General features: G+C 50.6%; 11 protein-coding genes across 11 annotated transcripts; 6 read left to right on the top strand and 5 right to left on the bottom strand.

The window, feature by feature from the left end:
- Positions 1-51: 51 nt before the first annotated feature.
- On the bottom strand, positions 52-1,866 carry P174DRAFT_516543 (cytochrome P450; the record flags this gene model as incomplete). Its single annotated transcript, XM_024832347.1, has 4 exons — positions 52-318; positions 380-1,426; positions 1,486-1,673; positions 1,720-1,866. 4 exons carry the CDS (start codon positions 1,864-1,866, stop codon positions 147-149), a joined length of 1,554 nt encoding a protein of 517 aa, XP_024677009.1. The 3' UTR covers positions 52-146.
- Positions 1,867-2,201: 335 nt separating this feature from the next.
- Positions 2,202-3,260, top strand: P174DRAFT_380441 (NAD(P)/FAD-dependent oxidoreductase; the record flags this gene model as incomplete). Its single annotated transcript, XM_024822979.1, has 3 exons — positions 2,202-2,596; positions 2,662-2,968; positions 3,021-3,260. 3 exons carry the CDS (start codon positions 2,202-2,204, stop codon positions 3,258-3,260), a joined length of 942 nt encoding a protein of 313 aa, XP_024677008.1.
- A 264-nt stretch (positions 3,261-3,524) lies between these two features.
- Positions 3,525-5,499, bottom strand: P174DRAFT_398032 (cytochrome P450). Its single transcript, XM_024823825.1, has 7 exons — positions 5,258-5,499; positions 5,073-5,207; positions 4,935-5,022; positions 4,811-4,879; positions 4,155-4,757; positions 3,864-4,101; positions 3,525-3,812 (listed from the first exon to the last, which is right to left on the bottom strand). The coding sequence occupies exons 1-7, from the start codon at positions 5,471-5,473 to the stop codon at positions 3,611-3,613; spliced, it is 1,551 nt and encodes a 516-aa protein (XP_024677007.1). The 5' UTR covers positions 5,474-5,499; the 3' UTR covers positions 3,525-3,610.
- Positions 5,500-5,797: 298 nt separating this feature from the next.
- Positions 5,798-7,365, top strand: P174DRAFT_426008 (cytochrome P450; the record flags this gene model as incomplete). The annotated part of the gene is made up of 4 exons (XM_024825340.1): positions 5,798-5,824; positions 5,871-6,053; positions 6,117-7,020; positions 7,085-7,365. The coding sequence occupies 4 exons, from the start codon at positions 5,798-5,800 to the stop codon at positions 7,363-7,365; spliced, it is 1,395 nt and encodes a 464-aa protein (XP_024677006.1).
- A 1,336-nt stretch (positions 7,366-8,701) lies between these two features.
- On the top strand, positions 8,702-9,577 carry P174DRAFT_380386 (S-adenosyl-L-methionine-dependent methyltransferase; the record flags this gene model as incomplete). Its single annotated transcript, XM_024822973.1, has 3 exons — positions 8,702-9,140; positions 9,200-9,324; positions 9,383-9,577. Coding segments are annotated over 3 exons (759 nt in total), but the record flags the coding sequence as incomplete, so codon positions are not given.
- A 694-nt stretch (positions 9,578-10,271) lies between these two features.
- P174DRAFT_446472 (uncharacterized protein) lies at positions 10,272-11,988 on the bottom strand. The gene has a single exon (XM_024828586.1). The coding sequence runs from the start codon at positions 11,632-11,634 to the stop codon at positions 10,468-10,470; it is 1,167 nt and encodes a 388-aa protein (XP_024677004.1). The 5' UTR covers positions 11,635-11,988; the 3' UTR covers positions 10,272-10,467.
- A 1,452-nt stretch (positions 11,989-13,440) lies between these two features.
- P174DRAFT_446471 (DJ-1/PfpI family protein) lies at positions 13,441-14,378 on the top strand. Its single transcript, XM_024828585.1, has one exon. The coding sequence runs from the start codon at positions 13,463-13,465 to the stop codon at positions 14,117-14,119; it is 657 nt and encodes a 218-aa protein (XP_024677003.1). The 5' UTR covers positions 13,441-13,462; the 3' UTR covers positions 14,120-14,378.
- Positions 14,379-15,318: 940 nt separating this feature from the next.
- Positions 15,319-15,918, bottom strand: P174DRAFT_380453 (FAD-binding domain-containing protein; the record flags this gene model as incomplete). The annotated part of the gene is made up of 1 exon (XM_024822980.1): positions 15,319-15,918. A coding segment is annotated over one exon (600 nt), but the record flags the coding sequence as incomplete, so codon positions are not given.
- A 66-nt stretch (positions 15,919-15,984) lies between these two features.
- On the bottom strand, positions 15,985-16,760 carry P174DRAFT_455572 (uncharacterized protein; the record flags this gene model as incomplete). The annotated part of the gene is made up of 2 exons (XM_024829335.1): positions 16,274-16,760; positions 15,985-16,222 (listed from the first exon to the last, which is right to left on the bottom strand). Coding segments are annotated over exons 1-2 (249 nt in total), but the record flags the coding sequence as incomplete, so codon positions are not given.
- A 218-nt stretch (positions 16,761-16,978) lies between these two features.
- On the top strand, positions 16,979-18,280 carry P174DRAFT_516539 (uncharacterized protein). The gene has a single exon (XM_024832346.1). The coding sequence runs from the start codon at positions 17,213-17,215 to the stop codon at positions 18,014-18,016; it is 804 nt and encodes a 267-aa protein (XP_024677000.1). The 5' UTR covers positions 16,979-17,212; the 3' UTR covers positions 18,017-18,280.
- A 194-nt stretch (positions 18,281-18,474) lies between these two features.
- On the top strand, positions 18,475-21,063 carry P174DRAFT_508184 (MDR family MFS transporter; the record flags this gene model as incomplete). Its single annotated transcript, XM_024831431.1, has 7 exons — positions 18,475-18,698; positions 18,747-18,809; positions 18,978-19,043; positions 19,379-20,167; positions 20,233-20,433; positions 20,464-20,831; positions 20,918-21,063. Exons 1-7 carry the CDS (start codon positions 18,622-18,624, stop codon positions 21,061-21,063), a joined length of 1,710 nt encoding a protein of 569 aa, XP_024676999.1. The 5' UTR covers positions 18,475-18,621.
- Positions 21,064-21,374: the final 311 nt, after the last annotated feature.

Raw genomic sequence — 21,374 nt, 5'->3', positions numbered from 1 at the left:
ATGTAGTCATTCAAACTGTAATTCAAGCACGTTTACTGGACTAGAAATAGAGCACGTCAAATTCAGATATACTATATGTAGCATCTCGGACCCCGCTATGCTCGGTGACCCCGGTGTTGATGCCCAGGCATCGCCCGCCGAGAGAATCAGTCTTTCTGGCCCCGTTTTACACAGTAAAGGTGGAAGTCTGGATGGGTAATCCAAGACTCTTGATCTCGGGTCCAATCGCCCTCTTCCATTAACGACAGGTTATACTGCAGGAGAAGGTATACCAACGTAGTCCGAATCACGGCATCCGCCGCATACTTGCCCATACACCTAGAAGATGAACGGGCAAATCAGCAACGCCAAAAAGAGGCCACGTAGATGGAAAACTCACTGTCGAGGCCCAAAGCCGAATCTCCAGAATGAATACCTCAACTCCACATTCTTACGGTCAAGAAACCGTTCCGGACGGTAGGTCTCGTTATCTGGAGCCCAGTAGGGACTGCGAATATTGAGAGCATAGGCATCAACAATAAAATCCGTCCTGGCCGGGATGCGGAATCCTCCGACTACCCGCTCTGACGGTGCGGACTGGGGAACCGAGAACGCCGCGAGTGGCTTCATACGGCTGGATTCGAGAATACATGCTTGTAGGTAGGTTGACTGGCTTTGAAGATACTTATTCAGGCTCCCTGATCCTGTCGCTTCGGTGATTTCCTCTCGAAGCTTCCTCTGGCAATCCGGGTGCGCGGCCAAAAACACAAGGTTCCACGAGAGGCCGCCGGTAGTGACGTCGAGGTTGGCAAATAGGGCCTCATCCAGCGTTTGCAGGAGCTGATCTTCACTAATCTCCCTTCGATCGACGGCATCGTACATCTTTGCGATTGGAGCGGGTTTCTCGGCCCTTCGTGCCTGTGCCACTACGTCCCGGTTGAATTGTCGCCAGCGGCTCTGGAAATTCTTCAACTCCCGATTTGCCTGCGTAGGCAGATACCGGGACCAGCTGAACCGCGCAAGTCCACCACGGATTGCATGCTTCATGAGATTCTCCCGCAGTGGAGCGAGCCGCTTCAGCTCCTGGACCAGGTGCCACGGCAAGCGTCCGTAGAACAACTCGCAGACCACCCAGAAAGGTAGCATCTTCAGGTCATGCGCGGGGTGAATTAGACCTCTGGCCAGGGATCCAGTGTCGTCAAGCTCCAGCTCCTGAAAGAAGGAGCGCACGATCTCTTGAATCCGGTCGGTATGAGCCACACACGCCGGGTACAAGAAGGGGGGTTGGGTGACTGCTCGAACCGATTGCCACTGTGGTGGGCTGATCAGACCCACGCATTTTCCTAGTAGCTCTCCCAGTAGATATCCGGAGTTGTTATTCACCGCTTTGATATGTTGGTCAGAATCGAAAAAGGCCGGTTGGAGATGCTCCGGGCGTGTGAGGACACTTTACATGCGACCTCAGCTCTCTTCCTTCATCTGTCTTGCGCTTGTACAAAGACTTACACCTCAGGCTTGGTTCCACTCCAAATCCGGTAGATACTTCCGAAAGCTTTCTCCCAGCGCGGACTGTTCTCAATCCCTTGTAGGAATTTGGCCGTGTCTCCTTGCCCATTAGGCCAGCGATATGCACAAGAGGGTAAGTCCTTTGTGCCGTCTGCGCTTTTGATGGGATAGCACCACGACAAGTACACCTATACATGTTAACCATCTGTTGCCTTTCTCTTTGGAGGAACTAACATTGATCGGTGCGGAAAGCACATTGAGTAAAGGCTGTGGGAGGATCCCTGGGTATGCCGCCTCCAGCACAGCAATACCCAAGAAGAAGCCCAAAAAGAGTCTGACAACGGCCAGACCCAACAAATGGCCTAGAATCTCAGAAATCATGATACTCGCCTGAATGATCCCAGTACGGTGGTGGTAGCTCGTCTACAAAGAGTAGTTTCGGGTTCCTCGTCAGGGAGCTCTGGAAGAGCATTCCCTTTCCCGGCTCATCGATGGGACCGAAACTATGTCCACGAAGCTTGGAGAGGGGCCGAGTAGCCCCTCGGCCTCCGAAAGGGCTTTTATACTCTGAGGTGTACCGGTATATATTGATACGTACGTTGTGACACCCCGATCACTGCCGGGCTTTGTGGAGGACAAATCCCTCTTCGGATAAATAGTACAATTTACAGTCAGTTACACATTACCAAGCCTCTTTGCCAATGCGTCAGCCAGTTATGGAAAAGCTCTTTGACGTTCTCATCGTCGGCGGCGGCCCGGCAGGCCTGTCCACCGCACTAGGTCTCGCCCGCCAACTTCACACGGCCGTGATATTCGACTCCAACAAGTACCGTAACGATGCCGCAAGCCGGATGCACAATGTGACCACGTGGGACCATCAATCTCCCGCTGACTTCCGCGCCGTGGCCAGGAGAGAATTGCTGAACCGCTATAACACCATCCAGATCCAGAACACCGACATCAAAGAGGTCCGTCAGACCGGTAACGGCACCTTTGAGGCGATCGATGCCGCTGGCCAGGTCTGGGAGGGACGTAAATTGGTCCTCGCCGTCGGCGTCCGGGATATACCTCCTGATATTGAGGGGTATGCCGCGGCTTGGGGTCAGGGAATGTAAGTCTCGCTACCTGGACGGACTGTTGTTCCATTGTAGGGATGTGCAATGACCTTTGCCATAGATATCACTGTCTTTTCTGCCATGGCTGGGAAGAACGTGGGCAGGAATCGGTCGGCGTGCTCGCCATTGGCGACTGCGCTGACATGGGCCCGGCCATGCACCTTGCTCGGATGGCACGACGACTGTCGGAGAAGGTCACAGTGTATACGGATGGCGCCGTAGAACTGTCTCAGACCCTTAACGAGCCCTTGAAGCGCGAGGGGTTTGAGCTCGTCACAACACCGATTGCCAGGATCAATATTGAATCGGGGCACGAGGGTGTCACAGTTGACCTGCACGACGGAAGTACTCGCAAGGAGGCTTTCTTGGTAAGTCCTCCCGTCCTATCTTGTTATGATACACCCACTCATCAATCTGAAGGTCCACAAGCCCATATCAGAGGTGAACGGTCCCTTTGCTCAGCAGCTCTCTCTCCAGCTCACGCAGGGCGGCGATATCTCGGTCAAGCCTCCTTTCTACGAGACGACCAGCGTGCCAGGAGTCTTTGCTGTAGGGGACTGTGGATCTGTAGGGAAGGCTGTTGCGCAGGCCACGTCCACCGGCTTGTGGTGTGCGTCAGGTTTGGTGGCTCAACTGCAGTCGCCTGTCGCAAAAGCATGACTTCGTGGGGCATAGGTTCTTCAATTAGATCACAATAGCAGTGAACTTCAATAACCGGAAATGGAAATCTAGGAGAGAGCATTATCGGACACCGAGTGCCATCTTAGCAATAGCATTGTAGCTATACAGTCTCACACTAACGACTAAGTAATCCCCGCTCCATCTACCAGTACGATACGTTCTTGCCATAAACCTGACCTGCGTTGTCCATGTCCAAGGACACAGGATAAGTCAAACGTAATTCATGTTCACTTTTTTTGATTGCATGAAACCAATACGCCTATTTCTCTAGCTCAGAAACGACCACAACCACCTAATCTACTCCCGGAGGTGATATCGCTAATTGTACCTCAAGTTTCTGCTCTCCGTTTGATGCGGATCTTCTGCTCAGGATTAGGCACCAGCTGGCCCTCAATGCACAGATTCGGAGGTCTCTCTGTGACATTGTCTTCCCATTCAACCAGGTAGTCTAGCATGAGACGGCAAAATACCAGCTTCACCTTACGAACAGCGTAGAAGCGGCCCACGCAAGCGTGCTTTCCGTAGCCAAATCTGCCAATGGTCAGAGAGAATTTTTGAAGAAGAGCCAGAGAATGGGCTTACGCAAGGTTCGTCTTGGTTACTGTTGCCGAATTATACAGCTGCTCGCGGGAATCAGACGACGACTCCTTCTGACTTGCCAGGCGTGCAAATCTGAACCCATCAAACTGATATGGGTTGTCGAAGTTGGCGCTATCGCACATAATGGCGCGTGAGGGGAAGGCAATCCGCGCGCCAACAGGCAATGTGGTTCCGTCGTGGAACTGGAAGGGCTTTCCCATGACGGTTCGTGCGGCCGTTACTAAATTTCCTAGTTTAGTTTTGTGCCGAGAACGCCTTGATAAGTGTACATACCAGCGCCGTTCGGATAGAGGCGGTTTGTCTCTCGCAGGAAGCTGTCGACGAGGGGGATGTTGTTCAGCATCTTGTCGGTCCAGCCATGCTCGGCAACGGCGCTGCGGATTTCCTCCCTCATCGACTCCAGATATTCCGGGTACATGAGGACCTGATAGACCATTTGTGTCAGCAGCCCTCCGGGTGCGCCGCTGCCGGCCCAGAGATTCTGAAGGATCTGATGGGCCATTCGCTCCGGTGTCCTTTCCTTGTCCGATGGTCTTGCCAGCTCAATCGTGAATTGAACCATGTCGAATGGCTTGGGGCCAGCGGGGTCGCGCTTCATCTCCTCAAGGCGCTTTTCGATCACGGGGACCAAGAGACGAATTAACTGGTTCAATGTCCTGCGGTGACCGAACGAGCCGATCCAAGAGACCATCTTGCGGAGTGGTCCCAGCGAGAGAGTCGAGAGCATGACGCCGTTCATGAACACGGATTCTGAGAACTTCATGGACAGCTTGATATACTCGGGATCGCGACAGATTTCCTCCCCGATCAGGATCCGACTGGTCACGCGGTGCATCAATGTTGAACACATCTGAAGCGCATTGTACGATTTCCAATCTAGCCATTGTGTTAGGACGAAGAGAATCAGCCAGGAGTCACAAGTCACGGACCCTTTGCGTCACCCAGCTCTGCAGGGAATGTGTGGTCACATTCATCAACCAGATATGACATCGCCTTTGCTATCCATCAATCAGACGATGCCTGTTTGACCGAGTGGGAAGGGTGGCCACAAACGTAATTGGGGATTCAGCCGTCTTTTGACCGCATCAATCATTACGTTGGTGCTGTACAGGTCTCCAACCGACGCTTGAAGATGGAAAGCCTAGAAAATCTCTTAGATTCAAGTCGTTCCGAGTGGAAGGCCTCAATTACATCGCTCAGGCTCTGGAAGAAACTCAGGCTATCGAAATCCGCCTTGCGAAGGTCGTCAAGATACTTGGCCGGCATGAAAAGGCAGTCTAGCCCCCACCAGTTGATGACAAAAGGCTTTTCTAGGGCTTTATTGACCTGTTCGTATCAGTATTAACTGACGAGGCCAAAGAAGAGAGAGTATCTACCTGCAGGTAGCCCTGCTCGACAAGTTCATCAATGTGCCATCGTATCGACTTCTGCCCTGCCAGCAGCGATAATATGCGAGACTTTCCCAGCCGATGTGCTTTATATATCCGCTGAGGAGAGAAGAGAAGGGATAGGAATAGGAATGCCAGGAAGCCCGCAGCTATGGGGAGATATGCGGGTACTCTCTCTAGGACGGTTGAGGTAAAGACTGCCATGGTGTTCTGCCAGTGACGACGTGTGCTGTCCTTAGATCTGTATTCGGAGAAACAGAGAAGGTGGACTATGTCGTGCCCTGCATATATTTATCTTTAACATTGGTCTGAATGTCCGATGTTCCTCCTAGTCAAAACCAACAGGCTAAGATGATGATCGGGGACCGATCTCGACTCCGACACGCCGAATGGACTGGGATTCGGTGATAGTCAATAAGCAGTGGTCTGATTGATCCCATATCATACTGAAACAATACCGTGAATTGCTGATCGTGGATTTATACTTGGATAAATGATCAAGTGTTCATAGCCCACACTTTCATCGCCATGGACAAGCTACTTCTCCCCCTTGCAGTAAGTGAGTATGAAACGTATCAGCCACTTCTAACCAAAACCTTAGGTGTCGGGTACAATCTCGGGATGCCTCACTTTTACCAGGTTTACTCTTTCTTTTTATGCTATCTACCGACTGCTACGGCTCATCCGGCATAGAGTCGCCTACAGGGAGTTTTATCGCCTGCCTGTCTTGGGCGAGAGAGATGGTACCGACCTTCGAGCCGCCATGGAGGAGGGGACCAGGAAAGTAGGAAAGATCGGACTGATTATTCGTGTAGCCAAGAGACTAGTCCTACTGACAATTGGATAGTTCCCCGATCGTCCGTTTGTCTTGTCACTTCTTGATCCCACTGTGATTCTCCCTCATCGTGTCATCAATGAGGTCAAGTCACTACCCGAGACCCGAGTCTCCATAGAAGCCAACAATCATCGCCGTTTTTTCGGGGAATATACTCTCATGGGCACCAGGTCAGACGAGCTGGTAGCTTCAGTCAAGCAGAACCTAACTCGCAATGTTGGTGCTTTAATCCCTGAACTGATAGAGGAAATCGCCCACGCCACAGACACGGTCATTGACGTTTCCCCCCGGTCGCCCAGCGTGACACTTCCGGTCTACAACACGATGCTCAGGTATATCGCGCTGCTGACCGGACGCACCGTCGTGGGACTCCCTCTTAGTCGCAGCGAAGAGTGGGTGAGCTCCTCGATCAACTATGCGGTTGAGAGTATGGAAGCTGGACATCAGCTTCGGGCCTACCCGGCTGCAATCCGTAAATGGCTGGGCCCGTTCCTCCCTAGAGTCCGAAAAGTACAAGAACACCAGCTTCGCATTTGTCGAATGTTAAAGGGACTGCTGGCTGAACAACAGAGGTCTTTCAACCCTAAGGAGAGCCTGGACGGTGAACGCGGCCGCCTAGCGTCGTGGCTCCTCGAACACTATGACTCCCCGTCCGAGGTCCCGGAGCAAGTGCTCTGTAAGGACCACATCCTAGCCCTGTTTGCTGGGATACATATTGCTACAAATGCGGTGACCCAGGTTCTCATCGATCTGGCCGCGCGGCCTGAGTATCAGGCGCCACTGCTGGAAGAAATCGAGTCCGTATTGGGCGAAGCAGACGGGAGACGGGATACTACATTGGCAGATATCGCCAGGATGGGCAAGCTCGACAGTTTCATCAAGGAGTCGCTCTATGTCAATCCACCTGGCGGAGTAGGTCAGTGTTTCTTCCCTCTCTTTGCCAGCTCCGATCCCCCGTTCATGGCAATCTTCCTTTCTAGTCACCCTTATGCGTGAGACAACAGCATCTTTGCGGCCATCGTGTGGTCCTCTCCTGCCCAAAGGAACCTTGATCGCATTCGCCAACAATCGCTTTGATATGTCTACCGTGCCATCACACAACCCAGACGATTTCGACGGCTTCCGTCATGCTCGACTGAGAAATACTGGGACCGGTGAATCAAAATACCAACTTCTTACGCCCAGTTCGGAGTCTCTGACATGGGGTATGGGGTCCATGCATGTCCTGGACGGTTGTTTGCAGCCACGGAGATTAAACTGATCGTGATTCATCTCCTCTCGCGATTCCAGCTTCGGCTAGGGAGCCATAGGAACAGGCCGCCTAGTAGCTCCTATGACTTTCAGATCATGCCGGATCCAAAAGCAATGATTACATTCACGTCAAGGTTGGCGCAGAAGGACTCATGATGGGGAGTTTAGTTGAACGATGAATATTGTGCGTGCTTTTCATAAAGAGAGCCAACATTGTCTGTACCAGAAATTCAATGAGCGATGCGTTTTGCGTCTCCTGAGGAGAGGGGAGATGACGTCGTTAGGGGAACGACAGGGCATATATTATATGGCAGTGGAGGATAAAGATGGGACACGGTGAGACTAGAGGATGTTTACAGTTATATAAGACTTGGCTAATAATTGTTGGTCATCCATTGTCCACATACTTTCGGTACCTCTGTGCACAAGCCAGAATATCTTTTACGGCGTACATTTTAGGCTTAGCAGTCTCTGACTGATAATTCTGGAGGCCTCCAGCGGTGATCCCGGACTGAGGCCGAATCGGTCCCCGAGGAAATAGCTTTACTTCGAGCTGAATATTTGCCCTTGGCGGCCAGTTGGCAGAGCCACCTGGATGAAACCCACTACATCTACGAATTTCCCGTTGCTGGTGGCTCGGGTACATCCTAATCCCAACGATTTTCACCTCGACGCACGATGCAGCAACCAAATGGAGCCTCTTTGGATGAGGAGATTGTCGGCCTTGTTGATAGAATATGCCAAATTAAACAAGACCTACTAGCCGTGAATAACCATGCAGCAGGCAGTCATGACTTTCAGAGGAAGGAGATACTGAAGGAACTGCGACTGGAAGCGCATCGACTCATGCTTGCCGCACAGGAGCCGCAGGAAGCATTTTGGGAGCTCATTCGCAGGGTGAGTGGCGCATAGGGAGATAGAAATGTAATGCTAGCTAACGTTTACTCCAGTGTTCCATATTGTCTCCCATCAAGGTGGCACAGGACATTGGAGTGTTTCGCTATCTGCAAAACCAATCTAGTGCCACGGCGAAGGAGTTGGCAGCAGCTTCAGGGGCCGAGGAGTCTCTCATAGGTTCGTTTTGACCAAAAAACAACACGGCTGGAGACAAGTAATTGCCTCTGTTGACCACCAGCTTCTTAGTACGGGTCCTCCGCCCCTTAGTTGCCGATCATCTGTTATCGGAAATAGAAGGCGGCGCATACGCAGTCAGCAGGCAGGGGAGTATCTTTGCAGTGCCAGCCTATGAGGAGGCCACCAGCTTTGCGTATGCGGCTTGACCGCCACCGGCTGTTCGCTTCCGGGAATAGTTGTGCTAACGAATAAGCAGTATTGAGTTTCTGCCGGTTGTACTGTTCAACCCCTCCTTCTTCCGTCAATACGGACACCGAGAACCTCGTTCTCATGATGACTTCAGTACGCCCTTGGCGGCATACTTCCAGAAGCCCGGGTATGGGTTCTTTGATTACCTGCGGGACCGTCCCAGCATCCAACAGCTCTTCATCGCGTCGATGAAGGCGCATCCAAGAAAGACTAATCTCTCCTGCTCAGTGTATGATTACCAAGCCCAGTTGAGACTGGTAGACGATGACCCGTCGAGCGTTGCAATCGTGGATGTCGGTGGAAGCCGAGGCGAGCTTCTCCAGGAGATCCGCTCTCGTTACCCCCAACTGAAAGGGCGGATGATAGTGCAGGATCTGGCGTCTACATTTCAATCCATGTCGGATTCGCCGGCTGGAGTGGAGTTGATGGTTCATGATATCTTCATAGAGCAGCCGGTTAAAGGTACGTCTCCCTGTCGTGTGGCTTCTGGATGCTGACCCCAGTCTCCCATTTTTCTAAAGGAGCGGCTGCCTATCACTTAAAGAGGATTCTGCATGACTGGAGCGATGATAAGTCTCGGATCATTCTGAGGCACTTGGTGTCCGCGATGGATGCAAAGCGGTCCAAAATCCTAATCATGGATGCAGTCAGTCTGCCTGGGAATATGCCTTAAGGAACCAAGTACTGATTGAGGGTACTGACAGGTGTTGCCTTCGACGAATCTCACCCTATCCGAGGCCATGAGTGATCATTCCATGTTGACCTTTGGAGGCAAGGAACGCAGCGAGAACGAATGGAAGGAGTTGTTGTCGAGTGTCGGGCTGGAGATCCTCCAAATCTATCGCGGACCCGAGCCAGAGGCACTGCTTGAGTGTCGGAAAGTTGAGACTTTGATCTGATAACATGGCCATTTAGAAAGAGCACTCTGTTTTAGTTTCCTCTCTGCCTGACCTTGAGTAGAAATACTAAGGACAAGAAAAGCATCCCCTGGAGCATACTATTGCAGTACTTGATTTCGGCCCAAGGCTGAGGCTCCTCTCCAGTGGAGAATGTTCATGGCACATACCGCAGTTTATGAATACCTCTAATTCAACGATGTTCCGTTGCGCATTACTGATTTTCAATAATTCGGAGAGCATCCGCACTGCTGTTGGTTATGTCTTCCCAGTCGAGGTTGACTTATAGCGACGCCTTTTCAGTAGCCAGATGGGGCCTCTGCCTGGATCCTGCAGGCTGATCACTTTCTGATTATTTGGCAAAGCAAAAATGCAGCGAAGTAAAATATCCTCTGCCACTTTAGAGGTATTTAGGTGGCAAATTTTAGTAAAAGTAAATGCTCCGAAACATTGGCAGCCTAGCTTAACCATCTTAGGCAGTAAATTTGGCCAAGAACCCCTAGCTCATCTCAAAGTGTCCGGATCTTAACCTTACAAAGGTGGGTAACCTAGCCATCTTCGGCAGTAAATTTGGCCAAGACGTCCTGGTCCATGTAAAGGTCGCGTAGAGGTCAAATTTCCAACCTCAATTTTTAGGTTGTGGTTTTGAGCAAGGCAAAGATGCGGCGGGTATTTCTGTTTTACAGATATCACAGGACCCGTATGTATCATTTAAGAAACAATTGGAATGGAGAATATATCGAAGAAAATGAGAACCTCCTTCACAGGAAATACTTCAGATACTTCCCCCACATAGCTCCACCCTCTTCGCTATGTACATACGCCAGAAAACTATGAACATAGTTAAACAATGTCTATATACTGCGTAATCCCAATTGTAGAGATACTCTGTGCTACTGCTCACAGTCTGGCCTTGTGCATGGGCGAACCAAAAGAAGGAATTTGAAGAAGTTCAAAAAAGCGAGTCCCGTGTAGGTGACAGGAACATAATAAGCTCCACGACGAATCCACCATAGAGCCACACGGGCAGCCCAATCTGGCGAAACAATTGCTTTTCCCATGGGCGATTCAAAGGCCGCAGGTACGATGTGACGGTAAATTACCCGAGGATCGTCATATAGGGCTCGAGCATAAGGTAGGAACGCCCGCTTTGAGGCGGAGTATCGTTGCATTTCTGGATTTCCCCATGCAGGGTGAACTTCGATCTCGCTGCCTACATACCATATCTCCGGGGCTGTCTTGGTCTGGCGAGTATTGTCAACAGCTTTGCGTCCGAGGAAGAGTTCGATGAGGCGGATGGTCGACTTGCAATTAGCATCCATGGCATCCCTCCCTTTGGTACCATGTGCTAAGATAAGGATATCAGATTTTTCCATAAAGTGGCTGACTCCAGAGACGTCATGATGAGTCCGGTCTTTTCCGAACTGTAACTTCTTAATATCCATCACCCCTTCAGACAGGAGCTGTTTCTCTATTGCGCACCCAAACGCACCCGATCCGCCTGTGAGGATGACCCTTTTGCCCCGCAGAGAGTATGCAGTTCCCGCTACCCAGTCAAATGCTTTGACCATCGAGCCCATGTATCGCTCGGGATAGACGTGGTGTAAGGCATGGTACTCGGGTCCGACAAAAAGCCAGCTATGGTCTTTAGGCACGGTGTCGAAGGCGATATGATTCGAGTCTCGACCGCTCATGGCAATGACAACAAGAGTTCGTATAATCTCGAATCCGGACGCCACGAGTAGAGGCGCTGTATCAATGGTTTGTTTGTTATGTGCCATCAAGTGCCGGGCAAGAAGCCATCCTGCTATGCTTCCAAGAACTTTGCAGAGCATTTCAAGAGGTAATGCAATCCAGGAATTCTGTCGTGAGTACCGGTGGTTGAACTTCAGCGAGCGGTTGTAGTAGAGATGATGAAATTGGTGGCAGTATGAAAGCCAACGAAGGAATCTCCATTGTGATCTGGACCATTTGTGGAGGAGCCAATGGATGGTATCAAAGACTAACGAGCCCGTTAGATAGAGGTAAGAGAAAGACACCACGAATGCAAGGAGAGACATGGCTAACTCGCGTCCGAATGGCTATAAGATTGACTCGTCTCTTGAGGCATCCCGGGCACTTAATATAAACAAGACAAGTACGACAGATAGACGCAAGCCAGATAGCTTTCATTTCACAGTCTCCTGAGACATTAGCACTGCCACAAGGTATACTCAATACTAGGATACCTATCCACACCAAAGAACCCACAGCTCTGAGACAAGGGTTTACTTGAACGGAAAGTGTAGGGACCAGGCTTAACATACTTTGGTGGAGCTTGATTTTCAAGGTTAGGCGGAATTAACCCTATTACAGCAGGAACTTCTGGCATGGCGTTCATCTTGCACCACTGCTTGTTTCGGTGTTGATATCTCTGGTTTTTGCGATGTCCTAGCCGGTGTCATTTAACAATCCACATCCGAGTACGAGAGGAAGTACGCGAAACCAAGCTACGGAGGTATTAATGTAGCTGCCTAGCAACAGCGCATAAAACGCACCGCCAAGGTGCAAAAGTAATGAGATTATCGAGTTGGGCAGGCGCCACAAACCACTACGAATTCGGCCCCAAGTTTGAAACAAGGGTCTGCTCAATGGAGATCAACAGATCCACGGAGTCTCCTCCTCCCTCAGCAGTTAACTACTTCGTGGCTTTGCTGCTGCCTACCGATGGCGGGGATTTTAATGGGAGGACACCTCTGCGCCGCTGTATATTTACTTAACTGCTATTAGAGGAGCTGATGCAGTAAATGAGCGAAGCTGCCGCTGACTGAATACAGGGTTGAGGCAAATTTAAGAGAAGAAGTTAGTGCTAGTGCCCTTGACTATACTGTGAGTAAAACAAGATATTACTAGTTAAAGTTAGCTATTCTGCAGTAGACAGCAAGAAGAACACGGCAAATGTGGATACCGTGCTAGCTGATTGATAGTTAGTACATTTGGTACATTGACTCAGCCTTCACACGAGGCTTTAGGAAGCATTAAATAACGAATATTAGTAGAATATGACCATTTTAGAACACAGTACCCCCGATGACATACTCCAGTTCCCCGTACAGAACAACAATAGTTCCATTTAACGCCCTCTTTGCTGCTGAGAGACTGTTTCTGAGGTTATACAGTATACTTTAGGACACAACATGAGATTGATATACTCCTCGTGGCGATTGCCATTGATTCTCAATTCTCTCGCCATTTTGATGTGGATGCACTGGTAGCTCTGAGCTGGAGCTGTTTTATCCGCAGCCAGAGTGGTTCTCAGATACGAGTACGAGTTGCAGCCTAATTCGGCTTCGAATAACGCCGAAGTCTCCACTTTTGAATAGAAGTCTTCTTAGTGCTTCCCTGTCCAGCCGCTTGTCACAATCTACTCTACATTATTTTGGGCCTTACAACTGTCGACGAGCACAGAGCCTTTTTCCCATGAGTTGCTGTTCTTAGCAAACCACAAGCGTGTCAGTGGAAAGAGAAAATTCCTTTCACACTTGAGCGAGTATCTGGGGTTCAGCTACAGACAGCAAAAGGCTCTGAAACTCCGTCAGATCACGCGTATATATCCTAGCCTAACTGCTTGGGGCAGTAAATACCGCCAAGGAGTTGTGGGGAACCTTGTCTCACAAAGTAGTCAAGCAGGGATAACAATGCTGTAGATTGGACACATCTTGATGGTCCAGACGATGACCCAATGGCCTATGCCGAATCTGTCCGAGACCAAGTTAAGCTGTAAGTCATCTGCGCGTGGTTGATGGACAGCGCAGTTTTAGTGTTATAAATGCGGCCGACTACCACCCTGTCGACTGCATGCTGATTGATGATTCCCTATCGAATAAAAAAAGACTAAGCCCATTCAAAATGCCACCCATTCGTTTCGGAATCTTAATGGTTCCTTACCAAACCCTCGACGTCGCCGGGCCAGTGGACATCCTCTCCTCATGCTCGCGACCGTACCTCGAAGTCATGGAACGGGACGGTCTGGTCTCCAAGAACACTGCAGCTGCCGGCCTTGATATTGAATTTTACTACGTTGGTAATGAGCTGAAGCCCGTCCAACATACCGGCAGCCTTCAGGCACTACCGACAACCACCTGCGACACATGTCCACCTCTTGACTATCTATTAATCGGTGGACCGTCGCCGGGCTACCGCCTTCCGGAGTGTTTTGAATCATTCATTCGACGTCGATCCCAGGAGGTCAAGGCAATTTTCACAACCTGCACAGGCGCTCTGCTGCTGGCCCAAACGGGGATACTTGATGGCCGTGATGCCACTGTCAACCACGTGCTTCTGCCACAAGCCCGGCTACTGTACCCGAAAGTCCATTGGAATGACTCCCAACTGTGGGTCACAGACGGATGCTTCTGGACTGCCTCTGGGGCATGCGCGGGGATGGATATGTTTGCGCACTGGGTAATGGAAAATTGCCATCCTCAGGTTGTCAAGGCCAGCTTCATGATACTGGACTATACACCCAGAGACATCCACAGGCAGCATTTGACTACAATTCAGTGAAGCAAGAGGCATCCTTTCTCTTGTGTAGTTATCAGGGAACTGCGATCCATGGGGTGATGCTTTCCCCTGTACCCCAGACAATCTGGGTGTACAACCAGTATTTCAACTCTTCTCTTTTCTTCGTGCCGCTCCTTGCTGCTCTGGTGTTTAAACATAAACATACGACAGATTGGTGATATGACCATATTGTGATTTCTGTGGCAAACGTCTGTTCCTTCAAATGGGAGTAATGTCTTGAGAAATAGAGTGTCAATCAACACAGAACTGCAGTGAATAGCTGCTCTCAAGTCGCTCTATAAACGTAATCAGTCTCGCATAGGATCGGATCGATTGGAAACTAATCTGGCGTATAACAGAGGAGTATGACAATTGATCTTCCTCCAGATTACGACAACGATGAGCCGGGTGAGTAGGAGGGTCAGCCAGACAGTCTAGTGGGGGCTTAATCGTACATTGAGCAACCCAGTGTGCATCGTATGAAAAGAATAGGCAGGGGGTCTTTAACTTTGATGAAACTGGTTGGACGGGACACTAACTAGGTGACCATTTCAACGCAGGAGTCAGGTTGTTGGATCATAAATATCCCTTCAGAGCAAGAAGAAAATGCAGAACGCTCTCAGTGGGCGCCCCTCGGCCTGCAGAGACTCTCTCAAACCTGGACAACAGAGAAATCAATGTCCTTATAGCAATAGATTAATTGAGTACTAATATTCGACCTTACCGACCACGCCCAGTGTATTTGGGGCTGCATTTCCTACCAGTTACGGTACATCATTAGTAGCATTGTATGGTGTAGTCATTGTTGGGGAGGAGGAAGTGTGGGGCGCGGGGGGAGAGGAGAGAATGCAATCTCATAAAACTAAAATAGCTATATTAAAAGATTAAAATAGAAGCTCTTTACTCTCAGGTATGTAGCAGCCTAGCAGGACTGCAGGACTTCTAGAAACAGAGATAGAGTTATAGTAAATTAGTAATCCCTCGTATAGAGTTGTGCTCGGTCTAAGTTTAGACGAGTTCAACCCTGGTTAGCACTAAAGTGACTAAACTAGTATGATTTCAGGTTAGGCTTTAGAAATTAGATCTAAATTAGATCTATTCTAACTTAGTATGAGTTTCACGACAAAAACCTACTACGTGCTACGCCTAGGTAGGCCTAGCTAGGCCCCCTACTGACTAGCAATGATTAGATTTAGTTTAGTTTAGGTAAATGGATAAAACTCCCAATTACATCGCAGATTAGCCCCGCCAATGATGCCATCTGCATGCAGCCGGGCTGTCATGGAGAGTACAACAGTAAAGGTGCCCGGACCACTACCGCTGGGGGCCCAGTAGAGGTTAGAATTCTGCTCTGGCAGATGTCTCCCGTCCATGGTGACCACTTCCCACTCCAGCACGTTATCGGACCCCGTTCCGTGGCTGTTGGAGAGGATCGAGTGGCCTCCACCCAGGCCGAATCCGCCTGCGATAGCCACAATGTGACAGACGCCGCCAACAAAGCCCTGTCCCGTCGTGTTGGCCGTAGCATACGCCTCAAACCCTTGAACGCCGGCCCCGAGCTTGATGGCTGGCCCGTTGTAGTAGGAGGACTCATAAGTGTAGATGAACTGGGTCGAGCCCAGGTTACGTGTCCACAGGGACAGTCCACCTTTTCCCGTCGACATGCCCGCGTAATCATGGCCAGTATTTTTGATGACCAGCCGGATGTTTTGCTCCCTCGAAAACATGATCCCTCCCGTGACGTCCTCGGCTGACCTCACATCGATCAAGTAGCTGGCGAGGTTGCCCAGTTCACAAGGCTGAGGCCTGGGATTGAAATGGATCACAGGTGTAGTTCTTAAAGTACATGCTGAAGGCCTCGGAGGTACTGTCGATGCTGCTGATCCCACATGAAGCTCCGCATCAAGCTGTGGACCCCGTCACAACTGAGGACCATGTCACCAGTCTCAACAGTGCCGTCTGCAAGGCAGACCTCCACCGGGTCTGGGAATTGCGTGACATTCTTGATGATCGCTTTGGTATGGACAAATGATTTTGTCAGGCAGGCCGTCATACAGAATCTGCAGGAGATTGCGTCTTTCCAGGGGAAAGAAGCCAATACCATGACTTATAAGTTAGATTGGGTGCATAACGTACACAACTTAAAAATTGACGTACTTCTTCTCAGCATGGGTGTACAGTAGATTATCTTGTATCACCCGGCCATCCGGCCCCCGGTCCAAAAAAATGGTTCACTGGCACTGCGTCACATTGAACCGGAGGGAGATAGCTGAGTTGATGGGGACCCGTAGGCCACGTGGCTACATGGAGATGCCATTGCCCATTGACAGCGCAACCTCAGCATGCTTCTCGAGCACAACATGATTAATGCCGAACCGCTGGAGGCAGTTGGAGGCTACCATCTGGCCACACCGGCCCCAACACAATGATTAGGAATGGACGTTGAGTTGACAGTTGTATGATCTGAGTGACTCGGTGACTGTCAATCTATGAGCAAATACGTCAAGAGGAAGGTGTAGGCGTTTATGCAAGCGAACTGCTGGTGATAGTGAGGCCCGTCTTCCTGCTTTCTGCAAAGGGATGGGGTTCGGCCGATGGATGCCGCATTTTCAGTCCTGCAAGATCAAATAAGTTGCCATCAAGCTTCTTTAATTCTACCGAATAATGTAGTACAGCATACGATCTGGAGGTGATCACTGATACTAAAACGAGCTGATGTTTGCACCCCGTACGTGGAAATAGTGGCAATAGCTGACGATAGTTGTTACAGTTATAGGTGAGTCATATTCCTTTGTCCAATTTGTACAAAGAGTGTCAGGATGTATTTATAGCCCTTAGCCCATGCTTATAATGTAAGCAACCCCGGGGATGACGTGTCTCTTGCATTTCTCAATTCATCATCTCTGTCGCAGTTTGCATATCGCTCATTCAGTCAACAGTTAATGATCATCAATACCTCTTTTGGACCTAGACTTCGTTAATATATACAAGGGTGCAACGGGTGACGGCGCTGAATCTCCATTGAATGCGCTCGCAGTATCTTCAGATGCTCCAGATCCCGACCTATTTGCTTGCAACTCAATCCACACCGCCATCATGAACATCATCACTTTCATGCAAAACCGTCCTCGACTTACAGGTGTGGTCTCATTAGCTGCGGCCGGCAGCATCGTCGCCGCATACCTTGGCAAGCGACGCCTTGACCGGTCATACCCGAGAGTCTCCATCAAGGAACTTCCAAAGTCAAGTGCATGTCGCAACCTCGTGGAGAGCAGCGAAGCGGTCCCGAAGTCTGTATGGGGGATGGAAAAGTCAGCTCTGCTGGCCTCATGGTCTGGTGGCAACCAAACCCGCTGGGTCCCCTCCTTCGCAGCCCTTCAAGCGGATGTCCCCGTGTCCCTTCTCGCTGGGTACGGAGCATTTGACAGTGAACAGAGTAACACCGAGAAGGATGATGCGCATCATCTGATGCAGAATCTAGTTGCTGCCTTTCTTGATGCGCGGGCCGCCGGGCCGGAGGCGTGGTTTCTGGACAAAGAGGTGCCGCCACTGTCCTTTGCGCCAGGTAGTCTGTTATTCGGCGATCAAGGCAGCATGGGAGCCTTCATGCTTGGGACCTGGAGTACAAATCAGAAGTCTTCTATCCAGCCTCACGCTCTTGGTCCAGAAGCACCCGAGCCTTGCTCCGAGTTCCCGTCAAACAGGGACGCGATCCAAGATAGTCCCACCGACACAGCCGGAGCCGTGATGTACTGGAAATTTCCCGACGGGCTGGTCCGAACAGTGGACAAGGCAGCATCGTATGGTCTACCGTGGCGGTTCATGGATGGCGGATTCCAAGAATTCATTGTGGAAAGGGGTGTCAGATGGAATGGCCAGGGTGACATACATCAGTGTTGAATGCTCTAACCTCCACCCGGGCAGCCAGTCTACAAGGGATTTCAAGATGTTGCCATGGCTGGCTTATGAGCTTCACGTATTATATGCACAACTCCTCTGGCATAATACGGTGATGCAACTTCGTAACCGCACGAAAACTTGAGTTGATTTTCTACATTCACATTATGATAGAGAGTAGTAATAGAGATACCCCTCCGCTCATCTTCCCTACTGCTTATGTCCTATACCCGTGCATATCCAGACGCTTAGATATTGCTGATAATCCCTCGCTGACCATATCTTCCTGAATTCTCACTAGATACGGTAAATGACTTCGGGGTGATGTCAGCTTACCACTGTGGCTTATCCACGGGGAAAAGCGGACCGCTCTGCCCGCACTCAGCCGCTTGAGGACGACTCCGTTAAACAATAGGCAGAAGAAAGCATCGGAGGTGTATTTTCCGTTGATGAGACTTTGTCCCACATTCGGCGCAAGTTTTGGTTTTCCTCTTAGTGGATATAACTACCTTAAAGTAGCCGGTGATAGATGACAGTATGTGGCGCAATCATCCCAGACAAATCGCCCATTTGGACCTTTACTCAGCTAAGAACTATCACTAAGGAGCATGAGCTCCGATCCCTCGAAAACGGGTGGTCTAGCCGTTGAGAGCTTCCCAACCACGCAGCCAGCCATTGGATCAAGGTACGAGATAGTGGATGTCGTATCAGCGGTCGACTGATGCTTCTCTAGGCCGGACTCGCCGGTCAATTGCTCTGTGGGGACATCTACGCTGGCTAGACGCTCGTCGGTGTTGTAAGTTCCCCCGATCGAGAATATCACACTGTAAAGGACACTCCTGACAACCTCAGCCTCTCTTCCGCGGTACTATCTCTGCATTTGCAAAAAATTATCATAGGTTGTTAATTGGGGGAAATTGTAATGTCCGCTTCTGGCATGACTCGCTGGCTTGTACTTTTTCAGCGTGCGCTGGCCCGGCAATGTCCGTCTTTGCAGACAAAGAAACCAGCCTAGGGGCCTCATTGGGCAGTAAGGATCGATTTATCCAGTCTCTCACACTCACTGGGTGATCTCAGATGAGACTCCTGTTTTGTTTGCCTCCGATATGCCCCGAGTTGTCCATGCTTATCGTAGTCTTTCTTCCCATCCAGTCCTTGTCTGGATCCAGTATGGGGTTAAAGAAGGGGTGGAATTATCAACAAGCCGCAATTCTGTATTACAGAGCTGTTTCGTTCTTTTAACTCCAATCGTCAGTCTCGCATGTTTTTCAATGACCGTACCCTACGACCCTCTGCCTACACCCGTCATGGCCGTCACAACCAGGATCATGGCTGAGAGCCTGTCTGAAGAACGCATACCGCAAGCCATTTCCAAAAGCATGACGAGTCCATTGTGAATCCTCTCAATCCTCTTCCTCAGCGGCAACATCGTGGATGGCGTTTCTGGGCCGTTTTCCCAGGCCTCTGCTTTGCCATCCTTCTTGCTGCCCTGGACACCTCCGTTCTTGCCACTGCTCTCCCGACCATCGTGGACCAGCTGCACTCGGGCTCGCTTTATATATGGACAATCAACGCGTATTTTCTGGCTGTGGCTGCGGTCCAGCCTATCGCCGGCCAAGCGTCCGACATTTTCGGTCGGCGATACCCTATGATCATCTCCGTCGTCCTCTTTGCCCTGGGAAGCGGGCTCTGTGGCGGAGCGAGCACCACTGAAATGCTCATTGCCGCGAGAATCGTGCAGGGACTTGGAGGCGGGGGAATCTTTGTGATGGTCGATATCATCGCGGCTGATTTGGTAGCCCTTCGGGAGAGACAGAAGTTAATGAGTATCATCATGGGCACCTTTGCCCTGGGGACGTTTATCGGACCTGTCCTGGGAGGCGCCATCGTCACCAAAACGACCTGGCGGTGGGTCTTCTACATCAACCTCCCTGTAGCGGGAATTGCCCTGGTCTTAGTGGCTCTGTTTCTGAGGGTCAAATGGAACCGAGAGGGCACTCTCAAGGACCGACTTGCTCGCGTGGATTTCTCCGGGAATATGATCCTCTCTGCGGCGATTGTAGCCATCCTGATTGCCCTTACCCGGGGAGGAACCACGTATACTTGGAGCTCGTGGCACATCCTCGTCCCGCTCCTAGTCGGCGCTCTCGGCTGGTTCTATTCGGCCTGCATCAGGAATATATCGCGCGCGAGCCGACGATGCCGCGTCGCGTGTACAGCAACACCACTTCTCTGGTGGCCTACATTCTCACTTTCCTGCACGGGATCATCATGTCCTGGCTCTCGTTCTTCCTACCGGTTTACTTCCAGGTGATGCTGCGGGCCAGCCCCATGAGGTCCGGGGTGGATATTCTCGCCATCGTGATCCCTCTCATGCCAGCTGGCATCGCGGGTGGCCTCATGGTGGCCATCACCGGCCGGTAAAAGCTCACTATCATTCTCGGCTACAGTCTGATTGCCGTCGGGGTTGGTCTCCTGACCCTCCTGACTGACAAGTCGAGTACGGCGACATGGGTCATCTTCCAAATCATCACAGGAATCGGCGGCGGGCTGTCGCTCACCTCCACGCTGCCTGCTGTACAGGCTCCGCTGCCAGAGAAGGACGTCGCCATCGCCACCACCAGCTGGGCATTCGTGCGAAGTTTTGGCGCCATCTGGGGCGCCGCCATCCCCGCCGCCGTGTTCAACTCCAAGTTCGACAGACAGCTGTCTCACATCAGCGACCAGGCCACCCGCGCACTCCTGGCTCGTGGTGGGGCATATGAACATGCCACCAAGGTCTTCATTGAGACCTTTGACAATAATCCAACCGTGCAGCGTAAATCCTGGATGTCTATCAGTCATGCTTGAAGCTCGTTTGGCAGGTCTTGCTGGCGTTCGCCCTCGCGGCGTTTCCCCTTGCAGTGTGGATCCCGCAAGTGGAGTTGCGGAAGGAATTGGTGACGGAGTTTGGACTGGACGAGAAATATGACGAAAAGAAGAGACGTGAAGCCATTGAGCAAGAGACAGGAGTAGAGCTGTCGAATCGAAGCACTCACAGGGGCGACTAGTCGTAAGCTTCAATCAAGGGCAAGGCACTCAGGCGATATAGACATCAATATTCCATGATAAATGTACATTAGATGATAAATATTTACTCTCCTCTTTTTAGCAAGGCCCCGAAAGTTGTTTTCAACTCTTAAACAAATAGGAATACCTAAATATATCTGTATATTACATCCTGCCTTTGTGATAAAGAGCCAAAATGGAAAATAAAAAATGCTGTTTATCGAGACTCATAGTGTCATCTATCTACTTCTATAAGAATCTCTCATTTATTTCTAATAGAAGTGTTCTAAAGGGTTACGGCTAATAGTTGGCT

This window comes from Aspergillus novofumigatus (genome assembly GCF_002847465.1).
Source record: "Aspergillus novofumigatus IBT 16806 chromosome Unknown P174scaffold_15, whole genome shotgun sequence".
Taxonomy (NCBI): Eukaryota; Fungi; Ascomycota; class Eurotiomycetes; order Eurotiales; family Aspergillaceae; genus Aspergillus; species Aspergillus novofumigatus.
Note: the sequence above shows the minus strand (reverse complement) of the source record. Positions and strands in the feature narration are given on the sequence as shown.